Consider the following 23,536-nt stretch of genomic DNA (forward strand, 5'->3'; position numbering starts at 1 on the left):
ATATATATTAAATAACTGAAGTTGTTTCATTTTGTTTGAGCAGGAGTTCTCTGAATATCAAAAACATCTCTAATTTAGTGGTAGAAAAGTCTGATGCATAATCTAAAGGATCCTAAAAAATCCTAAAAACATTTTTTCTCCACTGTGATTTATTTTTCTCTTGATAAGCTACTCTGAAAATAACATTAATACAAGGTATTTGGGAAGTCACTGACGTCTTCCAACAATGTTTGCAAAGCTGCAGCCTTGATAATATTTGAGCTTGTTTATTGTTTGTCATCTGGCTTTGATTTTCCAACACAATACCATGAGAGAGCAATGTTGTATCGGGGCCAACTCAAAAAATCGCATATACGCGTGTGCACACAGCATACAGTAACAGCCAGTATAATAGGAATACTTTAATAAATCAGCCAGAGAGGAGCCTTGACTGATTAAAATTTTACTTAAGGATGGGAATCTGTCTCTATATAGGACATCTGAACCCTGGATCCTATCTTCCAACAGTGCAGAGTTAACTGTTTGTCACTGTTTATTTTAGTACAATTTAAAATATAATGGGTTATATTAATGTTTCTAAATCTTTTGAACCACTTTTCAATATATCTCCAAGTACAACAGTTCAGACGATCAACACTATTTATAATATTTACCATGGTGAGAGAATGGAGCCACTGTCAGTGTTACTGCATTCAAACTGAACTTCCTTGATGACTCAAGTGGCTTCTTGAGTCTGTAGCTTTGTTTTTTAACTCGAACAGAGAGCTAACTTGAAATGAAAATCCTTTAGTGAATTTAAAGCAGCTGTAATCAGTATGTGCTGAGTCTAATGATTATGTATACTGTGAATGGAGCAGCTTAAGCCACACAGAGCTATAACCTGAGTCTGCAGCTCCCCCCAGATCACTCCCACTGCTCATAAAAAACTGACTATACCTGCTGAGCACCAAACAGAAGCAGTTTCCAACCAGCTGCTATCATAACTGTGCATTTAGCAGCTATTTACCTCAAGAGTTAGTTGAGATAAAATTGTTGTTTAAGAAGAGCGAATATTGCTCTTAAATTTGTCAGGTGGCCAGCGGCACAGCGCCAAATGAAGGATAATGTTGCTCTGTACTGTGTCTGCAGGCTGTGTAAACAGGAAACTGTTTGCTAACAAGTTCAACATATCAGCTTAAAAGGTGATAATATGTCAATGTCGTGTTTACAGATTGTTCTTGCAGCACCCAAGTGGCCAAAAATAAAACGGAATTGTTGTCTGCAAATTCGTTAAGCAGGGAAATCTAGTTTATCATAATAGGTGTCACGGTTTGGCATGACAGACCGTGGGGATATGGGGAATGAGGACCCAGGCGCGGTGCTCTGTGTATAAACTGTGCGTTTATTTACAGTGATGGAAACAATAACAGTAAATCCCCGTGCTCTCCCGTGTCGTGTCTTCCCAAAAAGTCCGTGCTCCGTGTTCTCCAATCTCGTGTGTCCACACACACCCCGTGCCTGCTGACCCCCGATGTTCCACGCTCCTCCTGAGGGGAAAATGACAGAGGCAGCCGTCAAGACACTCAATTCCAGTAGGCATACACTCACAGACTTAACTAAGCAGAAGACTAATGCCGGGCTTATGCTGGGCTTACACTGTGCGATTTTTGGCCCATTTTGAGCCGATTTTTGAGTCGTGCGACCGTTTTGGCGATCGGCCCGATTTTGGCCTTCATCGTGCGTCGTGCATCGTGTAGTATACGTGGGGTAACGAGAAGCGATTGACACCTCACGACGAGCTCCCGATCATCAATCGCTTGGTCCGTCGTGAGGGCGTCACCGCAGTTTGTCACACTGCGCACGCGCAAACACAAATGTCAGCGAAAAACACGGAGCAGCACGGCAGTGCAGCGTGTGATCTGGACACAAGCGATGGAGGCACAACTTGTAGAACTTTGGAAAGCTCATCCGAGCCTTTTCGATGTGGCCTCACAAAATTATCACGACCACAACAACCGTGAAAATAGTTGGATTTACATCGCTGCTCAATCACAGCTGCCTGATCAATGTTTTTCATTAGCAATTTAGCAAAGTTGATGGTGGTGGTGTGTCTGTGTGAGTGAAAGACAGAGAGAGAGCGCGAGCGACAGATTTTCTGTTATAACCTTCATTTTATGGACGCACAGTGTGAGCACTCAGGTCGCATCAGAGCATCGGGCCGTATAGTGTGAGACCTGCATCGTGACCTATGAACTTCTAACCCCTGCGAGTCAACCGTACAGTTTGAGCAGGAGCTGTATCGCGCGACTGAAAAAATCGCACAGTGTCTGCCCAGCGTGGAGTCTCATGAAATGATCCCGCGTCGGTGGGAGCTCCAAGACTCTCCTAGTAGCTCCCCCGACGAGCCCTGATCAGCGGCAGGTGTGTAGCTTCGGGTGTGGCCAGTCCCCTAGCCGGGCCACACCCACCAGGCCTGAAGGCGCCTGTAAACCAGTGTACATACACACCTGCACCCATACACACACACACACTCACATCTACAAGCATGGAGAAGAGCAGCAGCAACACCAAAAATACATATAATATCACCAGTCCATGATTGCCCAGGGATCCTGGGTCGCTCAGACCCAGGACCCTGACAATAGGAGTTTAAGTGTGTTTTCAGTACTTGTGCATGAATACTAAACTCATTTTATTTTCCCAGTATGAAGCCAGCTTTAGCACTCATTATGAACTCTCAATGTTACACGTTGTAGAGCTTCAACGTGTAACATCCCAGTGCTTTTTAAAGTCTCTCCAGTTTAGCTCTTTTAACCTTTTCAGCAGTATATTGCAGTCTGGGGAGAATAGGTGGTGATTCTTCAGTCTGCTTTAGCTGATAAAAAAGACGATAGGTTTTTGGCTGTGTGATTTGTCACAGGGAGAATGGGGTTTCAGACGGCAGAAGAAAAATATGAGCAAAGTGTATTCTCTTTACCTGAGTTCAGCACAGTGGCGCACTGCTTAGCATTGTTGTTTCACAACAAGAAGCCTCTGGGTAGAACTTCCTGGTCAGTTAGTGTCTTCATGTGTAGAGTTTGCATGTGGCCTCTGTACCTGGGTGGTTTCTGTCTTGGTGCTACGGTTTTCTCACATAATCCAAAGACATTGTGTTAGCCTTATTAGGGATTCTGCGTTGACTTTAGGTGTGACGCATTTGCCCCACTACATGTGGGCAGTGTTGGGAAGGTTACTTTTAAAATGTATTCCACTACAGATTACAGATTACATGCCCCAAAATGTATTTTGTAACGTATTCCGTTACGTTACTCAATGAGAGTAACGTATTCTGAATACTTTGGATTACTTACTATATTATCATGCTTTTACAACCACATGAATGTACTATTGCTGTGTGATTTATTACTATTACTGAAGGTTACGCGCCATACCAATACCAACTAGATTTTTAAATCTTAATATAAATGAGTAACAGTAGGTTGACATTAGATAAGGCTGCACTTTTTGCAGCGATCTTGTATAGAAAACTATTCCGGGTGTATATAAAAAAGGTCCGCGGCTCCGAACTGTAGTAAAGGGACCTCTGGCTAATACGTCGGGTTCCGTGTCGGGTTCGTAGCTGAAAACTAGCTTTACTTGGTTGTCTGGGTCAACTTTGTATATACATATATACATTATATATTATATATAATTTCTGCTCGGTGATAACTCGTACTTTTCCACTCACCTTTTTCTCCCTCCTCGCGCTCACAGACACATAACGGGTATGGCAGTCCATTCTCCCTGCAGCACAGACTACACTACCCATGAGGCTACATTCTTTAGGGCTATGCCTGTAACACTCTGCTTATTGCCTTCATATTAAATCATTTTGTGAATAATCTTTTAAAATATTTCTTCACGTCATTATGCGGGCCGCAAGTAGAGGTGACATGGGCCGCAAGGTTGAGACACAGACATTAGAGCCTCTTAATGCGTGTTTTGTCTCCAAAAATATGGAGTTCATAGCCTTATGAAACAGGAAAATACCGCCGTGTAATCCATTAATTTCAACAAAGTAACTGTATTCTGAATACCAACTTTTAAAATGGTACCTGTAACGGAATACAGTTACTCATATTTTGTATTTTAAATACGTAACGGTGGTACATGTATTCCGTTACTCCCCAACACTGCATGTGGGACAGCTGGGATGGGCTTCAGCTACCTTACAACCCCAATCTGGATGGAAGAAAATTGGAGGAGTGGACATATTATATTTCAAATGAGCAGTCGGTTAATTGTTAACTGAATTAATTATTATGCATTTTTGTCTTTGCCAGAGTACTGTGTTGAACTTACCAATGACTGACTAGTCATTGAAGACTCCCCAAATTATCTTTGTTCTAGGAAAATACATAAATAAATCATATACATATATTTATCAACTCTAATAAAATAATATTCCATTTATTGTGTCACTAGCAGGGACAATATTATTAACTGTAAACTTTCAAGCTCCAGATGTTGTGATCATTTGCTGGCCTTTTTGTTCTGTTTGTGTGATAATACATATAATAGTTCGGTCTTTACATTTTGGTATGCTAACATAAGCAATTGACATTTTTAACCATTTTCCTTACATAACTGAGTATTTATTCTGTCCACACAATGTAAGGAAATTAGCAATTTTATTTCACTTTCAGTGTAGTGATTTGTTTTATCTTGATTTTTTTCTCTGTTTTGAGAAGTAGCCTAAGGTAAATAATATTACTGTAAACACTTGCCCATTCTTTTTCTTAAATGCTTATCTGGTTCAGTGTTGAGGGTGGGCTCGAGTGTATCCCAGCTGTAATAGCACAAGAAGCTGGGTACTGCCTGAGCTGGTTTAAAACATGCTTTTTACATAAAAGGAGCAAATTAAGTCTGAGAATCTGAATTTAAAACCAAATTTACTTTCTTGTTATATTCTAGTAAAGAAATCACAATATATCTGCTCAACAGCTCTAATGTGATTTTCCTCAAAAGCTATTTACACATAAGATGATTATAAATGTTCATTTTATAATGAGCCAACATATATCCAGTGTATAAATCACTAGGGACAGCTTTTGTTTTATTAAGCATATTGTTCGTTTTAGTTTTACATTAAATCCATACATTTATCAAGTAACTTCATTTGCTTTTGAGCAAGATTCTTTAATAATATTCTGTGTTTTCATTCAAAACACTTTTTCTTTTCTCCTTTGGGATTTATTTTTAATTTCTCCCAGCTATTTGGGGATAGTTGGACCGGATAAGTATAAAAACTGAATGTCATCTTTGAAAAAGAAGTAATTGTTTTTTAAACAAAAGCATGTCCTCATATGGATACAACAAGTTTATTTCACAGTGTAATACAATAAAGTTTAACAAAGTATGCCAAAATGTAATGTAATATGAGGCCTGGGGTTTCAGGAAGATAACATGCACGACTTACAGGTGTTTTTTCAAATACAGAAATACTGTACTATACTTCTCTCTCAACCATTCTAACTCTCATACATTCTGACAATTAAAGCCAATTATCACAAACAACACATTCTGTGTGTCACATCTCTTTTCATATTATATATAATGACGGTTGTGGCCTTCCATAGTTCACTTCCAAAACCCTTATGGGACCAGGATACTCAAAGAACTGTAAGATCACTTACCACACTACCTAAGCAGACTACAGCTGTAGCTAGTATAACACTGACAGGTCACACCTTAGATACTGAATGACAACACAGTACCTGGAAATGCTAGTTAAAGACATTTCCGTCACCCTGTGACACCCAGTTCTCTATTCAGCCAGTCACTGCTACACCCGTGTAGTGTGTGAGCATGTGAAACAGGGTCTTAAATGTGCTATCTTCATTGCAGTCTAAGGATTCATTCACCTTGTAATTATGCAGTAGCCTTCTGGCCACCATCTCACAGACAGACAGACAGATGCACTGAACCTGCGACAGAGTTACATGAACTGTGAACAGTATTTCTTTCTCATCTTCCCCCTGTGATGCTCAACACTTGACAGGGTTTCGTTGGTGCGGTGGATGGGTAGGTGGGCGAATTAGCACGTTTCTGTGTGTGTCGGTGTGCCAGCGTGTGTAGGTGTGTGTCAGTTTGTCAGCAGTGGCACCTACAGGACGCGAACACGTGGGGCTACAGTCAGCTCAGGCGAATGAATTACAGCAGGCTGCGCCGTTGTAAAACGCTGGTGTATTTGTCAGCACACTGCTGCGCCCGTCCAGGAACACTGACTCAGATAAGTGGCTGCTCCCTCACTGTAAATTGTGTATGGGAGGTCGGAGAGATGTAAGAAGTGACAAACCAACACAGCAAAATGAAAATGTGTGCAGTTAACATTCTGCATTCAGCTCCCAGGCAAGATTTCATGCTTGCTGTGGGAGAGGGCTCTTACCATTGACTGATCGGTGAGTCACTCCACTCTGATACAGACAGCATCTGTTGGAGCGAATTTAATGCAACATGGATTTCTGCTTTGTGAATTATGAGTTTTCATAACCTTGATGCAATATTACTGTCTTTGAATAGTGAGCTTTGAGGATGAATAAACCTGTGATAGAAGACACACGTGACAGTCACACTCAAATATCTCTCTTTCCTTGATTTGCTCTCTATTGTGTGTCTGTTTTTCTGCTTATGGTCATCCTGCTGATGTGTTGCTGAGGCACTTTATGACAGAGATACATCTTATGCAATAGATGATGAAGTGCTGTGTTAAAATTATCGTTGTTGCACTGGAAACTGTGGTGTCTATTATTGACGAGGAGGCTACATTAGATTTAGTGTTACCCCAAAAAGGCAGTGAAAAAGCAGCCATTAGCTACACATCAGAGCTGTCATCCCCTGTCAGTTTGCTGGTTATAGCTGTGACATGGGCATTAGAGTGAAGTTTTATTTCAGATTGCTCTCTGTGTTTATTTCCGCTTGTACCCAGTATAGTTTCCTCTGAAGTGCAACCGCAAAATATTTGCTTTGTCTCAAAATTCTTCTTTTAGTGAGCTTTAGGGAAGATTTATTGTTCCCTTTAGTTAGAAAAGAAAGAATCACAATTCCTAGTACAGTAAGTAGATTTGAGAGGATGGCAAAGGACCAAAAATGATTTGTGGAAATGAGGGTTTATTTCCTGCTTTGGAGACAAATGGTGCTTCTTAAATATAAAGCTCATTTACATGTATGAGTCACAAAATCGTTCTCCTATGCACTGTCAGTGTAGTATCTCCTGGCTGTACATCATAATGATGTCTTATATTGGGCCCTTGGCTGTCTAGTTTCCTGCTTTGCTGAAACAATTCATACAGTAAGCTGAATAGCTTCTTCTATTCCCTGTGAATAATATGTGATTTACTGTCTTTTGTTTTTTCAATCTTGAGGCTCTATTGCACTTATGTATTCAGCGGCAGAATAATAGAGACAGTGATTGAAGGAAAACTGCTTATAAAGTGTTCAGAGCGTTTAAATGGCAATAAATTTTCTAGCGCGTAGTAGGATTGTTTTAATATTTCATGCACATATACTTCGTTAAAGTTTGATATATTCAATTTGAAGTGTACTTTAAGAGCCAAATACAAAATGTGTGTGTAAATTTCCCCTCAAGCAACACACTGTTATGTGGGCACTTGCTACTGGTGCTCCACCTAGTGGTGTGTCGTTTTAATCAACTTACAGTATGCAGGAACTTACAGTGCTGTAGAGGACAGTAATCTCCTTTCCACATTATTTTCATTGTTGTGTTTCTTCTGTGAAATGCACCACACATTTTTTTTCAATTACTCCTCTGATAATCCAAGGACACAGAGGGATTAACACTTCTAATTGTGCTCCAACTCTAATTTGGTCATTAGCTTTAAATATGGGAATGTAGAGTTACTTCTATGCTTTTATGAAGCTTAAAATTGTTCACAAATGGCTTGGTGGACTGTCAGCAATCCCTAGAATGGGACAAACACCTGTACATTTTAAAAAGAAAAAGAAACATTACTTTTAGAAAGGGCAGCTAAAAAAAAGGGTTAAAAAAAGAAAAGAAAAGAAGAAAGAAAAGCTAGTCAGTCAATGGAAATAACAAAAATATGGCATAAATGTGCCCTGAAGTCTTGACATGTTTGTATTTGCTCTTTTCATTAACAGACTGCATGTACTGAGTATCAGCAGCAGAGACTTGAATTTCTATTGTTTAATCGGATGTTTTCTCTGTGTTTCATTTTTCTGCATTGCAGAATGGGCCCAGCAGGTCAGTAGACCCGTGCTAATTGGAGACATGTTTTAAGGACAATACCTCAGCCACCATGAAAGGGTTAGGAGCCAACCGCAGTCGTCACCTGTCTGACTCGTGTGAACCAGCGGGCTGTTCCCAGAAGCCTCTGTGTCCTTTGACCTCTGACCCTCACAGCTCATTTCTGTTGAGCCCTACTATAAACCACTATGGCACTCTGGACCCCCATCTCCACCAGTGCCCTCCCACCAGCCCCACCACCTTGACTCCTGACTGCTTGCTGCCTTTCAGCCAGATGTCCAACAGCAGCACTTTCCCTCGTCTGCATTTTACCTCTCAGACTGACCAGGTTGACTGCTCCCAGGCCTGTATGGCTACTGGTGGTGGAGTTGGGCAGGGGAGCAGGGCAGGGGCACTATCCACATCCTTGTCTATGGGTATGGGCTTGGGTCTGGGCCTGACTGGTGCCCCTATGATCACCAGTGGATCGGCCACTATCTCGTCTGCAGCAGCAGCAAAGATGAACCGGTTACCTTCCAGCCTACTGGATCAGCTAGAGAGGCACCTGCCCCTACAGCGTGATGGCTTCAGTACACTGCAGTTCCACAGAGGCCGTATGTCAAAGCAACGCAGTGAGAGCCCAGGACGCATACGCCACCTCATGCATTCTGTGCAAAAGCTGTTTGCCAAGTCTCAGTCCTTGGAAAACTCTGCAATCAAGGGTAGCTTAAATGGGCGCTCTGCAGGAGGAATGACTGGGACTACAGGAAGTGGTGAAGATAGTGGTAGACCAACCCGCAGGAGCAAAAGTAAAGACAGGGCTAAGACTGAAGGGCAAAAGCAGAGACCTAGACCTAGTACACTAGGCCTCTGGGGCTCAGATGATGCCCTGGACACTGACACTACCAAAGCTGGCACTATAGCTGTAGGTTACCGCAACCCACTGAGCATGATGACTCTTGGCAGAGCGGTGTCAGACAGCCAGGCCCCTCCAAGACATATTCCACAGGGCTATAATACAATTTCTGCACATACTCTCAAGACCTCCAAAAGCAGCAGTGACCTCAAGTTCCTGGCATGCCCAGCAACACAAGTAGGATCCAAGGAAGAGGAAGAAAGAACTAGGGGAAGCAAGGACGATGCACTGGTGAAGAGGGGCTCTTGGTCCACTCTCACACTTACCCAGGCTAGGCAGGTGTTGCAGAAGGGCTCTGCTACAGTCAACAGGACCATGCTTAAATCAAAGTCATGCCACCAAGACTTGGCACAACAGTTCCTTCAGGTAGGAGGGCTTGTGAGTATTCATCTCCATCATCATTTTTTGGAAGTTTGCATGGATCTGTTTATAATTTCTCTGTGTATGTCTTGTTTTTTAATGTTTGAGCACCGGGAATCTTTATTGTCACATTTGCAGAGTTTCTCACAAGTTGTGACAATCATAGCACCTTTTTTAAGCCATTGCTGCACATCCTCACAATCATATTGCGAAATACTAGGAAATGCACGCAGGGATACTGTATTATCCTGTATTTTAAAGTTTTTAACAAAGCATTTGTTTGCATAATCCAGGTCCCCCTGGGCGACTGGGCAGGAACTTTGGGTCATGGAAAGACCAAAGGAACTGAGATCCCTTGTCGAAGGATGCGCAGTGGCAGTTATGTCAAAGCTATGGGAGACGTAGAGGACAGTGATGACTCAGAAGGAAGCCCCAAACCTTCGCCCAAATCTGCAGCTCGTCGCCTGAGCTACATGAAAGCCACCCAGCAGTCACTGAGTGAGCAGCAGCCGCCACCGACGCCACGCAAGTGAGTCCCACAGTGTAGTGAGTCAAAATATGACCTTGTTTATCATGCTCATTGTTTTGCCACTGTTGATTTTGTGCCCTTTTACATTACATCCATTAAAATATAAACAGGCACTGAAGGGGTATTTGCTATAGGGGTATTTTTCTCATGCCTCCAAAGGTAGTCAGCAGGTGGCAGCATCCTGTCATGAATAAATGTCAGTGTGTGCAAAAGTACTTGGTCAAAACAAGATCATAGAAGATATACATTGGAGATAAAGATGCAGTCTAAGGAAAGGGGACAAGAAACTATATACATTCCATTTTTATGTGCTGCAAAAGCAGTCGGTGAACTTGTTGCCATGTGTTTTACCTCTACATCCAAACGGACAGGCCTCGTTGCTACGCTCTCATGCGGGAGGATTATCTGTGGTCTCCTCTACAAAGTGCGTGCTCTATGCAGCATCTGAGGTCAGTGTAACCTAGAGGCAGGCAGTGTGGCCCTAACCACCCTAAGTGATCCTTCCACTGTTTTCCATCACTTTTTTTGCCTAACCCTGCCAGTAATTTTCCTCTCCACCCACAGTTCCATCTTTCACCTTGCAGGTACCCTGAGTGGCGTGTTAGTACTTTTACCCACTTTCTCAAGTCCTGATTTCATAATATGTAAACTTTCCATGAAAATCACTCCAGCACACCCTGTTGCTTATTGCACACACATTTTCACTAACACCAGGCGCCAACTCGGCAAGGCAGAACAGAGGAAAACAATTTTAAAAAGAAACTGAAATTCAAATCTCTCAAATTCTATTTAGCAGTTTTGCTCTTGTATTGTTATTTCCTCTGTACTGCTATTTAAGCACTAGTACACATCACTATCCACACATCTCAGTCGTGTTTAATTTGAAAAAACCCAGGGGAACATTTCCCTGGTTTAGGTTACTCCTGGATATCATCAATTAAACACAGCCCCTTACTTATTCCAGGCTCTGACTTCTGAGAGGCTGATTATTACGTTCACTTCCACAGCACCCTGCCGTCCCTGAAAGAGCTGTCCACTAATCGGAGCCTTGATAACTTAGACTGCCTGGTGAGTCCTTTAGAGGCCCCTCCACGCCACAGGATCAATGATTTCAGCCAATGCTCTGGCACACTGGGCAGAGGCTCGGGCACTCAGGTATGTCTATGATCTCTTTATTATTTATTGTTGTTATAATTGACAAAGATAATTTTAATCACTCTGTTTGAATTGGGTCTTTTATTAATAAGTTCCCACAGAGAAGTAGTTTTATTTAAGTGAGCAGTGTACAAAATAATCGAAAAACCCAACAATCGTCTTTTGAAAACAGTTAAAATATTAATTTAATGAAGGAAAGATTTAAAGCTGGATTTAATGCAACAATATTTAAAGTATACATACCTTCTAAAATTTCTAAAATTGCATAAATTTGATTGACTTCAAGAACCCGTGTATATAAAATAGACTGCCACAACCTTTACATTTTGAAGCTATTGTGAGAGAATATTTAAATGAATGTCTATAAGACTGCAGAGATGGTTTATGAATAAACCAGTCGGGAATAAACTTGACGAATCAAAATGATGCCTCAGAGTGTTTGCAGAATTTCAGAGTGGAAGATATGACTCAGTAAAAACCTGAGGGAGCTTGTTGTACATCTTCATCAGCAGGATTGGAGGTAAAAATACCTTTCATAGAGAAGGAATGGCATCACTATCTTTGGAAATGAAATGTTTAATATTAATGATAGAGAGACTCGATTTAGGCCAGAGGTAAAGTCAGTCGGACCTAAAGGATTTCTTGGTACTCATGCACAGCTTTTGGAATGAGCAGGCCTAATTTTTCTTGTTTATATGCCACCCACAACACTTTCGTATTTGGTCCTGAAATGCCAAATATAAAAATAACTGCTGATGCTTGTTTCTGCTTCTTTTTATGTCGCTTGATCAAACATTTCAGTTGCTGCCGGATGTCAATGCTTTTTCCCATCGTGCAGTGACAACACAAATCCATGCAACAATGAAAGCTATTTTAGGCAACTCAGACAATGCATTGTGATTTACTTTCATACTGACCCTGAGGCAAGCACAAAACGATTAACCTGGTTCTAGGTTTTAGGTGTATTCAATTTTTATACCACTGAACACAGATGTTAAAAATGCCATATCTCTTTAAAGTATCCTACAGCTTTATTACTTAGTATAGACTTTTAGACTGCTGCCCACACACTTCAAATTTCCACATTTTTATTTCCAACCCCATCACTCATCTCACAACCCCACAGATTTGTTTTGTTAGTCTTTGGATGACACCCAAGACCCAGTTTTAAAACCACTGCATAAAATACTTGAATGTATAAAGCAGTTTTAGGAAACTCCTCACACGACCACAGGGACATTTTTACCACATCTCTTTTGGCTTCATTTGCTGTTGATGCTTTGGTTTTACTTTAGTAAGATTTTTATATCTGAGCAGTTTTTCCATCATAAACATAGGTCTGTTTAATGCATGTTTATCAGTCTGCCCTCTGCCCTTAGCGTGTGAGTCTGCACACGTTCTTTCAGGTATGCGGGCAGGGCTGTGGGCACTCTGCACCGTACTGTGAGGGGGAATCGCAGGCTGTGGAGGCTCTGGATCTGCCTGCGCCTACATGCTTCCGGTCGCGCAGCCATAGCTACCTGCGGGCCATCCAAGCAGGCTGCTCCCAGGATGAAGATACAGCTTCTGTGGATTCAGAGTCACCACCACCCACCACTCCAGGCTATAGCTACAGCTCCAACACCAGTGAGTACCTGAGAGAAGAAGGTGGTCTTAGTGATTGCAATAAGATTACAAAGATTTGAAATTACCTTCGAGTCATTCAATTCCTTTTAAATTGATTTATATAGCACCAATTCACAAAAACAGTGGCCTAAAGGTGCTTTACACTATAAGGAAAAGACCCTACAATATTAGAGAAAAAAACTCAACAATCAGACGATCCCCTGTGAGCAAGCAAACCAGCCTGAAGGAGGGGCAGTCATCTAGGGTCACTGGCTTGGGAGATGAGAAGAGAGAAAGAGCATAGAGAAGAAGAAAGACAAACTATGGGAGAGAGGACAAAGGTAAATGTATCAGGAGTAAAAAAGAGGAGCGTAGAAGAAAGTGCATCATGGCAAGTATGAGCCTAAAGCAAGCATGGTTCAGGGTCAGATGATTTCTGCTGTATTTACTCCGCTTCATAATAGCAAAAATAAGTATTGTCTGGAAAATTGCCCCTTAAAGGAAGAGGCCACTTTCCTGAAATCCAACTTGTTTTACTGTTTTTGAAAAGTACACCGAGTAACAATTTCACTGTGTATATTTAGTGTATGCAAAAGACACCACATGCGCTGCTATTATAATAGTCTTGACAATACTGTACACCTTAACTATTATAGGTATAATTCAAATAAATAGTAGGTTACTTTCCATTGTTAAAAACGTAAAGTAAAAAGGTAGCACATGCAAAAAAATCCCAGCCATTTTGTAAAATTTATAATAATTTTTTGTGTGTATGTGTTACCTTTTTACCTATGGGGTTTAAGTGTTAAACTTAAATGACTGTGGTTTAGAAATACGGAAGGCAGATCCTTTTAAAGATCTATGTAGAGTATTCCTCTTGTTTTATTGCAATAGATAAACACATATCTACCAGAGTACGGGCTTTTGTTATTAAGGTACTCATGCTTTAACAATAAGAGTTTGCAGCATATTCAGTCTGCAGCTGGATATTGCAAGCTGCTCTCTTCTTTATCGCTGAGAAAATGGATGGAAGATGTACAGCACCTTTCACATAGTCATTATTAGATGGAAAACTAAACTCAAGAACATTTTGCTTGGCACATTTTTTCTGTATCTTTTTTCATTTATGTGTAACATTATTGTTATGTTTTCAGGGAAAAGTGCGCATTAATGACTCCTCCAGGCTGACAGGGTGAAGGGTAGAGATGCTGTTTTAGAGAGATAGAGAGATTTGCAGATAAGCAAAGAAAACTATCTATTTTTTCGCCTACAATTCAGTTCAAGCATTGTTGCAGTAAAGAAGAAAAAATCTGAACATTTCTTAAAAACATCTACTGTGTCTATAGTAAATTCATGCGGTAAATCAAGCTTCACTTCTGTTTTTATGGTGCATGTGTGTATATATTTGTGTATTATTATTATTATTGAACAAATTGCCCTGTAGCTTAAAAGTGTCAGACTTGTGATGTGTGGTTAGTATTTTTCTTCTAAAGAGTTCTATATGATTTTGATGTTAAATCATAAATTCATACTTATGAGTATTTTTTTAAAAAAAATTTAATTATAGTCCGAGATACTTTTAGAGGTACTTTTACCTATTCACCACAAAGATCTGCATGTTTGATTTGGCAGTTTTACACCCTCCCTGATGCCACCCTCCGATTTATCTGGGTCAGCATGAGGGACACACAAGCCTCTGATATCCTGAGGCTGGTTTTATTTCCCTTTGCGATCTCAAGACAGGGATCTTTCACATGTAAGGCAAATTTGTTAACTACTACAACATAGAGGCAGGTGGATTTTTCTTAGGTCAATAGTGAATCAAAGTTTTAGGGACTAAAATTTCTGATTATTAATGTTTTTAATTTTTATCTGATTTGACTTTTGCTTCTGTACATATGCGAATGGGAAAAAGCTGGACTCTATATGGACTCAATGTATTTTAAAAAATAGTTAACAAGCTAATTTAAGAGCAGAACTTGACTCTGTATCACCTCTGCTCAGCTGTCTACTCTGCTACATGTACTGCAGAGAGATCTAATCTTAAATAATGAAGATCTTGAATAATGACGCTGGAGCTATTCTGCTGAGCAAACTATGTGACTTTTTTTTTTCTAAATGACCACAAACATCTTTTTTTCTTCTTCTTTATGTTCTGTAAAGAAAAGGTTTTCATCTCAGCAGTGTCAGGACAAGGTATTTGCCCCATTTCTGATTTCTTATTTTTTTATATACTTGTTCCACTGGAAGTTTCCAATCATCAAGCAAAATGTAATATTAGACAAAGATAACCTGAGAAAATACAAAATGCAATATTTAAATTATGATTTCATTTGTTAAGGCAAAAGAGCTATTCAAACCTACCTGGTCCTATGTGAAAGAGTTATTGCCCGTCTTGTTAAGTCATTAATTAACTGTGATTAACCACATTTTTTTGAGCTAACATCAATTTCATTAGCTATACCAAGGCCTGATTACTGGCAGACCTGTTGAACCAAGACACCACTTATATAAAACCTGTATGACAAAGTGAAGTAGCTTATAAGACCTTAAAAACTACACACCATTCCACAGTTATTATTATTACAGTATAAAGAAACTCAGGAACAGACGAGAAACAAAGTCATTGACATCCCTCAGACTAGAAAGGGTTACAATGGTATTGCCATTTCTAAGGGTTTGGGACTCCAGTCAAACACAGTGAGAGCCATCATCCACAATCGGAGCAAGCTTGGAATAATGGTGAACCTTCCCAGGAGTGGCCAGCCTACCAAAATTACTCCAAGAGCACATCGGCAACTCATCCAGGCCACAAAAGAACCCAGAACGTCAATTAAGGAACTGCAGGCCTCACTTGTCCCACTTACGTTCAGAGTTCATGATTCAACAATAAGAAAGAGACTGGGCAAAAATGGTATCCATCAGAGAGATACAAAACACCCACAGCTAACCCAAAAGAACACAAAGGCTCTTTCTCTCATTTGCCAAGAAAAAAACATCTTGATCATCCCCAAGATTTTTTGGGAAAATATTCTGTGGAGTTTTGAGACAAAAGTTGAATTTGTTGGAAGGTTTGTTTAGGGTAAAAGTAACACAGTATCAGTACATAAAAAGAACATCAGACCAACAGTCAAACATGGCAGTGGTAGTGTAATGGTCTGGGGCTGCTTTGCTGCTTTAGGATGGAATCATTAATTCTGATCTCTATCAGAAAATGCTGAAAGAGAACCAACACCAACAAGTTCAACCATCAATGGCACAAAAAAGAAGAAAACAAGTCTGAAAAGAAAAGTGGGCCAAAATTCTTCCACAGCAATGTGAAAGACTCATTGTTAGTCACTGCGAACGCCTGACTGCTGCCAAAGGTGGCACAACCAGTTTTACAGTTTATTGGGTAGGTTTGGATAACTCTTTTCCCTTAATAAATTTAAAAACTGTATTTTATGATTACTTGTGTTATCTATGTCTAATATTGGTTTGTCGGACGATCTGAAACATAAAATTGTGACAATCATACAAAAAAATAAGAACTCGGGAAATACTTTTCAAATACTTTTACCTGTGTAGCGATACAATATATATCTGTGAAAGATGAATATAAGCTGATAATGTTGGTTGAGCTCTACGTGCCACCCAGCAATTTAGAAATGTTTTCTGTCTAGGGTATCTATTTGATATACTGCAATTCACATGTCTCATTGCTTCATGTACCTAATTCTATTAAAATCTTATATATGAAAACCCTATATTTATATTGTACTCTTGCCTCAAAGACTAATTTTTCTGGTTTCTTGCAGGGTTTTTTTTAAATTAAAATCACAGCATTATATCATGATTGTAATAGGAGAATAAGGCTATATAATAATAATTATAATATATATATAAAGTAGGGGGGACATAGGAGGAAATAGCTCAGTTCACCCCTTTGTTGGGGTAACAATAGATCACCACATGCTGGATATGTGCTTATTTTTTTATGTCTAGACTTAAGTCCGTTCCCGCGGCGCCGCAGACAAACTGAAGCGCACCTACCGTGAACACATTCATAAACAACGTAATACCCAGACATAAACCAATCACCTTCGTGTTCGATTAGTTTGAGGTCCGGCTCTGTCCAATCGTTAAGAGAAATCGGTTACGGAGAAAACGTGGACTCCAATCCTCGTCGTCAAGGGCGTGTACTACAAATCTTTTCTTCACAGTGTTCGTTGTGTGTCTCCCAGGCACTACACCCGTGTCCATCTCGTCCGCCGTTCATGAATGAACAGAAAATAAGGATTTCTCCGAGTCCACCACTAACAGTAAGGTCTTTGTCACCTTTTTCCCGGTTGAGCGTTATGGTTCTGACAGCCAGCTGCTGTTTGCTACGCTAGCAACAGCGAGCTAACGTAAGCTAATGGTGTGGTAGGTTAACTAGCTAGCTAACGTAGATGAAGAAAGAGGATGAAACCCTGATACAAGCTGTTTGAGCAAGGCGAGTAGCAGCAATGTTGGCTGCCTGTTTTTAGAGTGAAAAGCCATCTCTTTGTTGCCCCGCTGATATCAACTATACAGCGCCTCCGGGTAGCATTACTCAACGTTAAATACCCTGTGTGATAGCACGCCGTGGCAAGCCCTGGACTGGCTAGCAGCAAAGGCTAACGGTAGCGGAGCCGTCACCAGCCCGTTAGGGACATCCCGGCGCGGGCTTAGTTTGGCTAACCAGCCCGTTTATTAGCTAACCGTGGCTAGTGGGTTGTGTGGGTGAGTGATCTTATATTTCCAAATAAGTTTTTATTAGAGACGGTTGTAAGTCGTAATCCACTGCCACAGATCGTTAATTAAAACGATAAAGAAGCTCAGCGGCTCAGTGTGCTTTAAATTGAGCTCATTGGGTATTTAATTTATCTCCCCGGTGGTCTTTTGGATTAACGTTAGATGAGGTAACGGCTCTCTCTTATCCCGGGTATGTGACAGTGATGTGTGTCCAGAGGCACGAAGAAAGCTATGATTCACGTTTATCTGAACCCACATGTACAATCATATTGGTCTACTATAAAATGCTTCCCCATAGGTCAGAAAGTGAGTGCTGTACTAAAGCTCATAGTGTTGTTTTGTTGACAGAAACTAGGTAATTTTTAAGTCGACTCCACTTGTAATGGTACCGGTATATTTATTTTCTAGACGTCCTGTGGTGTGAAAGGAACAAGTAATTGTCTGGACAATCCAGCTTCTTGAAATGATTTTATCTCACCTGGCACAAGTGGCTATATTTGGTCCAAAGGGCCATCTTTATTCATTCAAGACCTGTGGCACAGTCAATAATTTATCAGCTTCCTGCACTCAGTAGTGCTTCGCATTTCGGACACTTCTGCTTAGGCTTTTTAAGGACCCCTGAAACAACTAGGATGTGCACATACAGCACTGTAACATTAGAGCGAAACACAGTAACCGTACTTAGTGTTTAAATTGACTACCATTGTAAAGTTAGAAAGTAAAAACTTAAATCCTGCTTAACATGTGACCAGGTGTAATCAAACTAGGTGGCTTTGAAGCTTCAGGAAAAAAAGGTGTGTTCACTGTATCCAGAACTACATTAAACAAGACTTGGTGTGGCTGTGTTTTATCATGGACAGACTATGAGTCATTCTCCACAGTATTACACACTCTTCCTCTCACACTCATTGATGAGGTAATCTCTTGACTGAATGGCAAAGCAAGTGTAGCTTCTCAATAAGGTCAGCAGCAGACGGGCTTTCTAATGATGAATGTGGAGCTATTTGTTAACACAGTTGGACATTACAGTAAAGGCCAGTCCCATTTCCTGCTCTAATGGAATGCCTTTATCTGAGAACTGCTTTCGCATTGGTTGAAATACTTTTGTTCAATCCAAAATCGCCAGCTCCTAAAAAATACAGTTGATTTTTAACTTTATGTTGTATTTTGCGTGCTGAATACAACAATGTGTCTCAGTGTAATATACATTTTGTGTATTACACTGAGACACATTTTAGTTGTGTTTAGTCTAGACATCAGACATAACATGTTTACTGACACTAACAATCATGTATGTGTTTCTGTGTAAAAAAAAAAAACAAATCAACCTCAGGTTGTTTAATTTATTTCAGTTATATTTCTAAGGGGCACACTTCACTCATGTAGAGCTTAGTGTTTTTAATTGGTCATTATTAGTTTGAAAGAGAGTGCTGTATTTTGCAGTGAAAATTATGGAGTTGTGAAAGAGCTAATCTCAGAGACTTGTGGCATGCGTCCTTGATTTAACTGATTAGCTTCCAACCCAGACTGTTGACGTACTCCAATAGGTCAGATGTAGAACCACAGATGGCCTTAAAGATGTCAGACAATTCAGTAGAAAATTATCTCCAGTAGTAGGACAGTTGGATATGTTTTTGTCTGTAGACAATTATATGGAACATTTAATCTTATAATACTAGACAGAATAATGAAGAACCTGTAACTGTAGTATTAATGAACCCATAGCTGTTTGTTTTCATAATGTACTTTTGGTTTGATGTTGCAGTCTGTTGATCTGTGTTTTGTGTAAGCGCTTTTGCTTTTCCTATCAGTATGTAAGCTTTGTCTGTTTAATGGCTGGCTGCCTTTCCTTCTCAATAGATGGTTTTCTCCCATGAAGTCTGCCTGCCCTACCCAGTGATTTACTGTGTCTTCACTGACACCTTTAAGCCTGTTGCCCTTGTTTCTTAAAGAGTTGTGGAAAAGCACTATGTAATCCATACCCGATTCTTAAAACTGTGGTAACAAAATTAATACGTGCCACATAATGGAGCTGTAGAAACCAGCAAAATTACAGTGCAAACCAACCTGTCATTTAAATATATACAAAAACTAAAATTTGCATGAAAACCTTACAGTAGGCTGTATTAAGCTCTACTGTGCAGGAAAAGATCAACTGTTGGTGACTGGCTTCACTCCAAGTGCTGGTTTTCATGAACATTATACTAACCTGATGTGACCTTAAAAGTCTAAGAAGTTCAAGGCTTTCTCTCTCTAAATAACATTTGAAATTCCTTTGTTATCCTGCTATGGTAATGTTTAACTAAAAACTCTGACACGCCTCCAAAGAGTACCTCAAACAATAACAGGTTTAAGCCTAGACACACTCAAACTCAAATATCCTCCTCTTTTGTGACGTCTAAGATCCTTTTGATGCAGAATCCCTTGTGTAAATATATCCATAATTTCAACAGATACCCCATGCCTAATTCAAATGTGTTATAAAACTCAAACTAATTTCCAGCTTACATGTAATTGGTTTTGATCAGATGCTCCATTTTGCATTTAATGGTTATTTTATTTGATTTAATTCATTTTTTTGAATCTCTGAATGCCTTCCTGTACATGTGAACAGTGTTTGTTTGTTTTTTCGTCAGAAGTCATGCTCAGCGTGTGTCCTGCTCTAATCTTTCAGTCTGTGACTCCCACAGTCTGTCTGTCTGTTGTGCAGTAACACTGGCTAATCTTGGACAGAGCTTCCATCTCTTTTCATGATACTTGGCTCATGTCCCGAAAGGTTTATTCACAATAGGCTACAATATTGTTTGTGAAGGTTGGTGTGTGCTTTGCTTTTATGTACACCGAACTTGGTGCTTCAGTAGAAACTAATGTTAAAGCACAGTTTCTCCCCTTGAAGTTCACTCTGCAGCAGCCTAATTAACACATCAAACTGTAAGTCAGAACTCAAAATGAGATCAGCTGTGATCACAACTTAAATCCCAAACTGGCACACCAGATATCTTAAATTAAAATAAGAAAGTAAATCAAAAAAATAAATAAACAGTTCTAATGGCATCAGTACACAGCTATGAGAATAGTCAGTCATATACGTGGATGTTTTAGGCTGGTGTTCAGGTCGCATTAGTGGTCATCTGATAGCACTCAGACAGACCTGCTGATGGAGCCAGAGCATATTATGGGTCAGAGACTGCATAGCTCTCATAAGGGAAGCAATTTAAGAATTGTTTGATGATCATAGTGGTGTTGACAGCATTGGAATTGATCTAAATTGTTTTCTGAGTAAGAGAGAGCACCTCAAATAAGTGACTTGAAGACTCCTGCTGTCCATATAACCTTTCAGACTGGCAATGGGCTTTCTGAGTTCTGTTAGCTTAGTGGCTTTTAATGTCTCAAATAGCTAGACTAAGAATAGAAAATGTAAAAAGTAAGAGAGTAGATGAAATGTTTGAGCTTTTAAGCCATTCAAAGTGGGTACATTGAAACTACTATTAAATGAAAAATTTGTTTTACTATAACAATGATTACAGTAATAATGGTGTATTTGATTAAGTATTGGAAACAACTTGAAATATATTTCTTGCGTTGATGAATCTACAGAGAAATGTAAGTAAAATGTGTAACTCTCCTAGTTTTTATGATACTTAAGAGTTTCAACTCATTGTTTAGCTAACCATCCAGCGGTTTTATTGTTTTGGTTCCCTGTCGGCGCACTCACAGCACTAAGTTTGGCCACACAGAGCTTCGTGCTTACTTTTTGTTTTTTTCATACGTGCACACGCTCCAAAGTTTGAGATATTTGGGAGGCCATTATGAGTTTACGTCCAACTTCTAGTTTGAAAAAAAAAAAGTAACAGTCTATAGCATTCTTTATACTTCTACTTTAGCTTTTTGTTTTGTTTTTTACATGTGTAAAACAGCAAATAGGCACAGCAGGGCTTTTTAGACTTGGAGGTGCTCTTGGTTTGTCATACACTGGCTGAAGTTCTGGAAGCAAAGATAAACCATCATCAGGCTATCAGCTGATCTTGACCCAATGTTTCAGGCATCGCAGACCTCGTCCATCGCTTCTCTGCACTACCCCTGTAGTAACCCATATGGAAAAGAAATAGTAAAAACTTATATGTGATTACTCATGAAAGTGGCCACTTTCATGAGTAAATCATATAAGGCTTACATGATTTACTCATGAAAGTGGCCACTTTCGCATTACTTTCATACATTGTTTTAGTAAGTATCCAAAACATACAAGTTTCATTATATAATTTTACAAGGGATCTTATATCTGTTTTCACACTTATATGCTTTTCATACAAGTTTCACACAAGACAGATACAAACTTTATAAGATTTTTATATATATCTTTTCCATATGGGAAGGCACATGAGGGCAACTGTCATATCACATACTGACAAAGGATAGCAAAATAGGTTATGCCACTTGCAAGAGGTGTAAACAATCTGCAGTCAGCCCCCTTCACTGTGACTGAATGTTTGTAAAGGCCTATTAACTTATTTGTTGTTGTTACTTATAAATTGGGCTATTGTTGAATTGAATGAAAAGTGCACATGTGTGGTTAAGTGTTGACAGATATTTGGCTTATGATCAATTTTATTGCAGTGTGCAGTTAAGACCCAGTGCAGTCACCCAGCAAATGCAACTGAGGCATATGCTGTGACTCTGTATGTAGTACGACACAATTAACTTTGGGAATTTCATGCATCCAAGCTATGAGTACTACAAGAAGTGCCTTTCTTTGGAAATAATAAATGTTCTGTTTTGCTCCTACGAAGGCATGGTTTCTAAGTTTGACACTGCTCGCCAGGGCTGCATGAGTGACACATAGGGTGGATTCCAATCCACAGACATGTTTGTGTATGTTTGTGGGATTTAATAAGGGCTTTACTGGTTCTGTGAGTCACAGGCTGATGATGGGAGTGCAGTGCCTACAGAATTACAGGGTGATAGGTTGCTATTTAAATTGAAACCACTACCGGTAGAATAAATACTGCATTTTTATTATTGATTCAAAGTGGTGAGCTTTAAATTACTTGGTCAGCTAATTTTAAAGAAATATTTCATCCATCATGTGTGTCAGTAAATGCTGTATGTGGGCAGAAGCATTTGCTACTGTGTATTTTGCAACTCTTTGAGGCATATGTTGCTGATTATCGCACTGTTTAAATAGCATGCTTCCCCTTATTTCTTGTAGAAAGCCTGTGGTTTTTCCTGGTTCCTTGCTTTTTTCCCCTTTTTTTTCATATTGTAGTTCATTCTATATCATGCACCACAACCCTGCATTCAGACTGTTGACAGAAAAAGAGGCACCGTTCCTATTCCTTCACCCTGAGTCAGATTGTCTTAGTTCAGTGGTAATCCACTTTCAGGCCTCATTTCAGTTTCCCTTGAAAGAATTTGTAAGCGCATAGTTCATGGGTTTCGGAGTGCCAGAATATGAAGCTTTATGTAAAGAAGTGCTCTGCTAAAGGCAAACAGTGTTTTTACTAGAGATGGACCGATCCGATATTGCGTATTGGTATCGGTCCAATACTGACCTAAATTAGTGGATCGGATATCGGAGAGAAATAAAAAATGTAATCCGATCCATTAAATATCACGAAAGCACCTCACAAAACTTGTAACATGGCTTAACTCAGCTCATAACCTTAGCACGTCGGAGCAGTATGTGTCACGTGATAGAGCGGCTGTGGCGTGCGAGACCTGTCGGTGGTCTGGTTGAGCAGTTGGAGCCTCGCTACCAAACCGGCATTTCATCTCCGAGAAAGTTATCCCAGAGAGAAGTAAAGCAAGTGTGTAAGTTCATCTCTGAATGTTTGTAAAGCATTCCCACGTTAAGCTTAACAACTGATACTGAAAAAGGAGCAACTGCCTCTTCTCTCTCCCTCCCTCTCCTGTTGCTACTTTAGTCATGAAGCTGATCAATGATCGGCTTTTCTGTTCTCTTGTTTGTTTTTGGCCCACTTTGCACCAGAAAGAG

General features: G+C 40.0%; 1 protein-coding gene across 5 annotated transcripts in view; it reads left to right on the top strand.

Moving 5' to 3' along the window:
• dlgap4a (discs, large (Drosophila) homolog-associated protein 4a) overlaps window positions 1-23,536 on the top strand; it is a 102,434-nt gene that overhangs the window by 69,295 nt on the left and 9,603 nt on the right. For 2 of the 5 annotated variants that reach the window (XM_005926204.3, XM_005926205.3), the window contains exons 2-6: window positions 8,226-9,515; window positions 9,791-10,026; window positions 10,398-10,475; window positions 11,034-11,181; window positions 12,561-12,807. In XM_005926204.3, the coding sequence (XP_005926266.1) occupies window positions 8,295-9,515; window positions 9,791-10,026; window positions 10,398-10,475; window positions 11,034-11,181; window positions 12,561-12,807 (1,930 nt within the window). In that variant the 5' untranslated portion in view covers window positions 8,226-8,294. The remainder of the gene's footprint in view (window positions 1-8,225; window positions 9,516-9,790; window positions 10,027-10,397; window positions 10,476-11,033; window positions 11,182-12,560; window positions 12,808-23,536) is intronic. The other 3 variants (XM_042222683.1, XM_005926206.3, XM_005926207.3) reach the window with 3 other exon arrangements.

The sequence above is a fragment of the Haplochromis burtoni genome, unplaced genomic scaffold (genome assembly GCF_018398535.1).
Source record: "Haplochromis burtoni strain Fernald_Lab_line unplaced genomic scaffold, NCSU_Asbu1 Contig_91, whole genome shotgun sequence".
Taxonomy (NCBI): Eukaryota; Metazoa; Chordata; class Actinopteri; order Cichliformes; family Cichlidae; genus Haplochromis; species Haplochromis burtoni.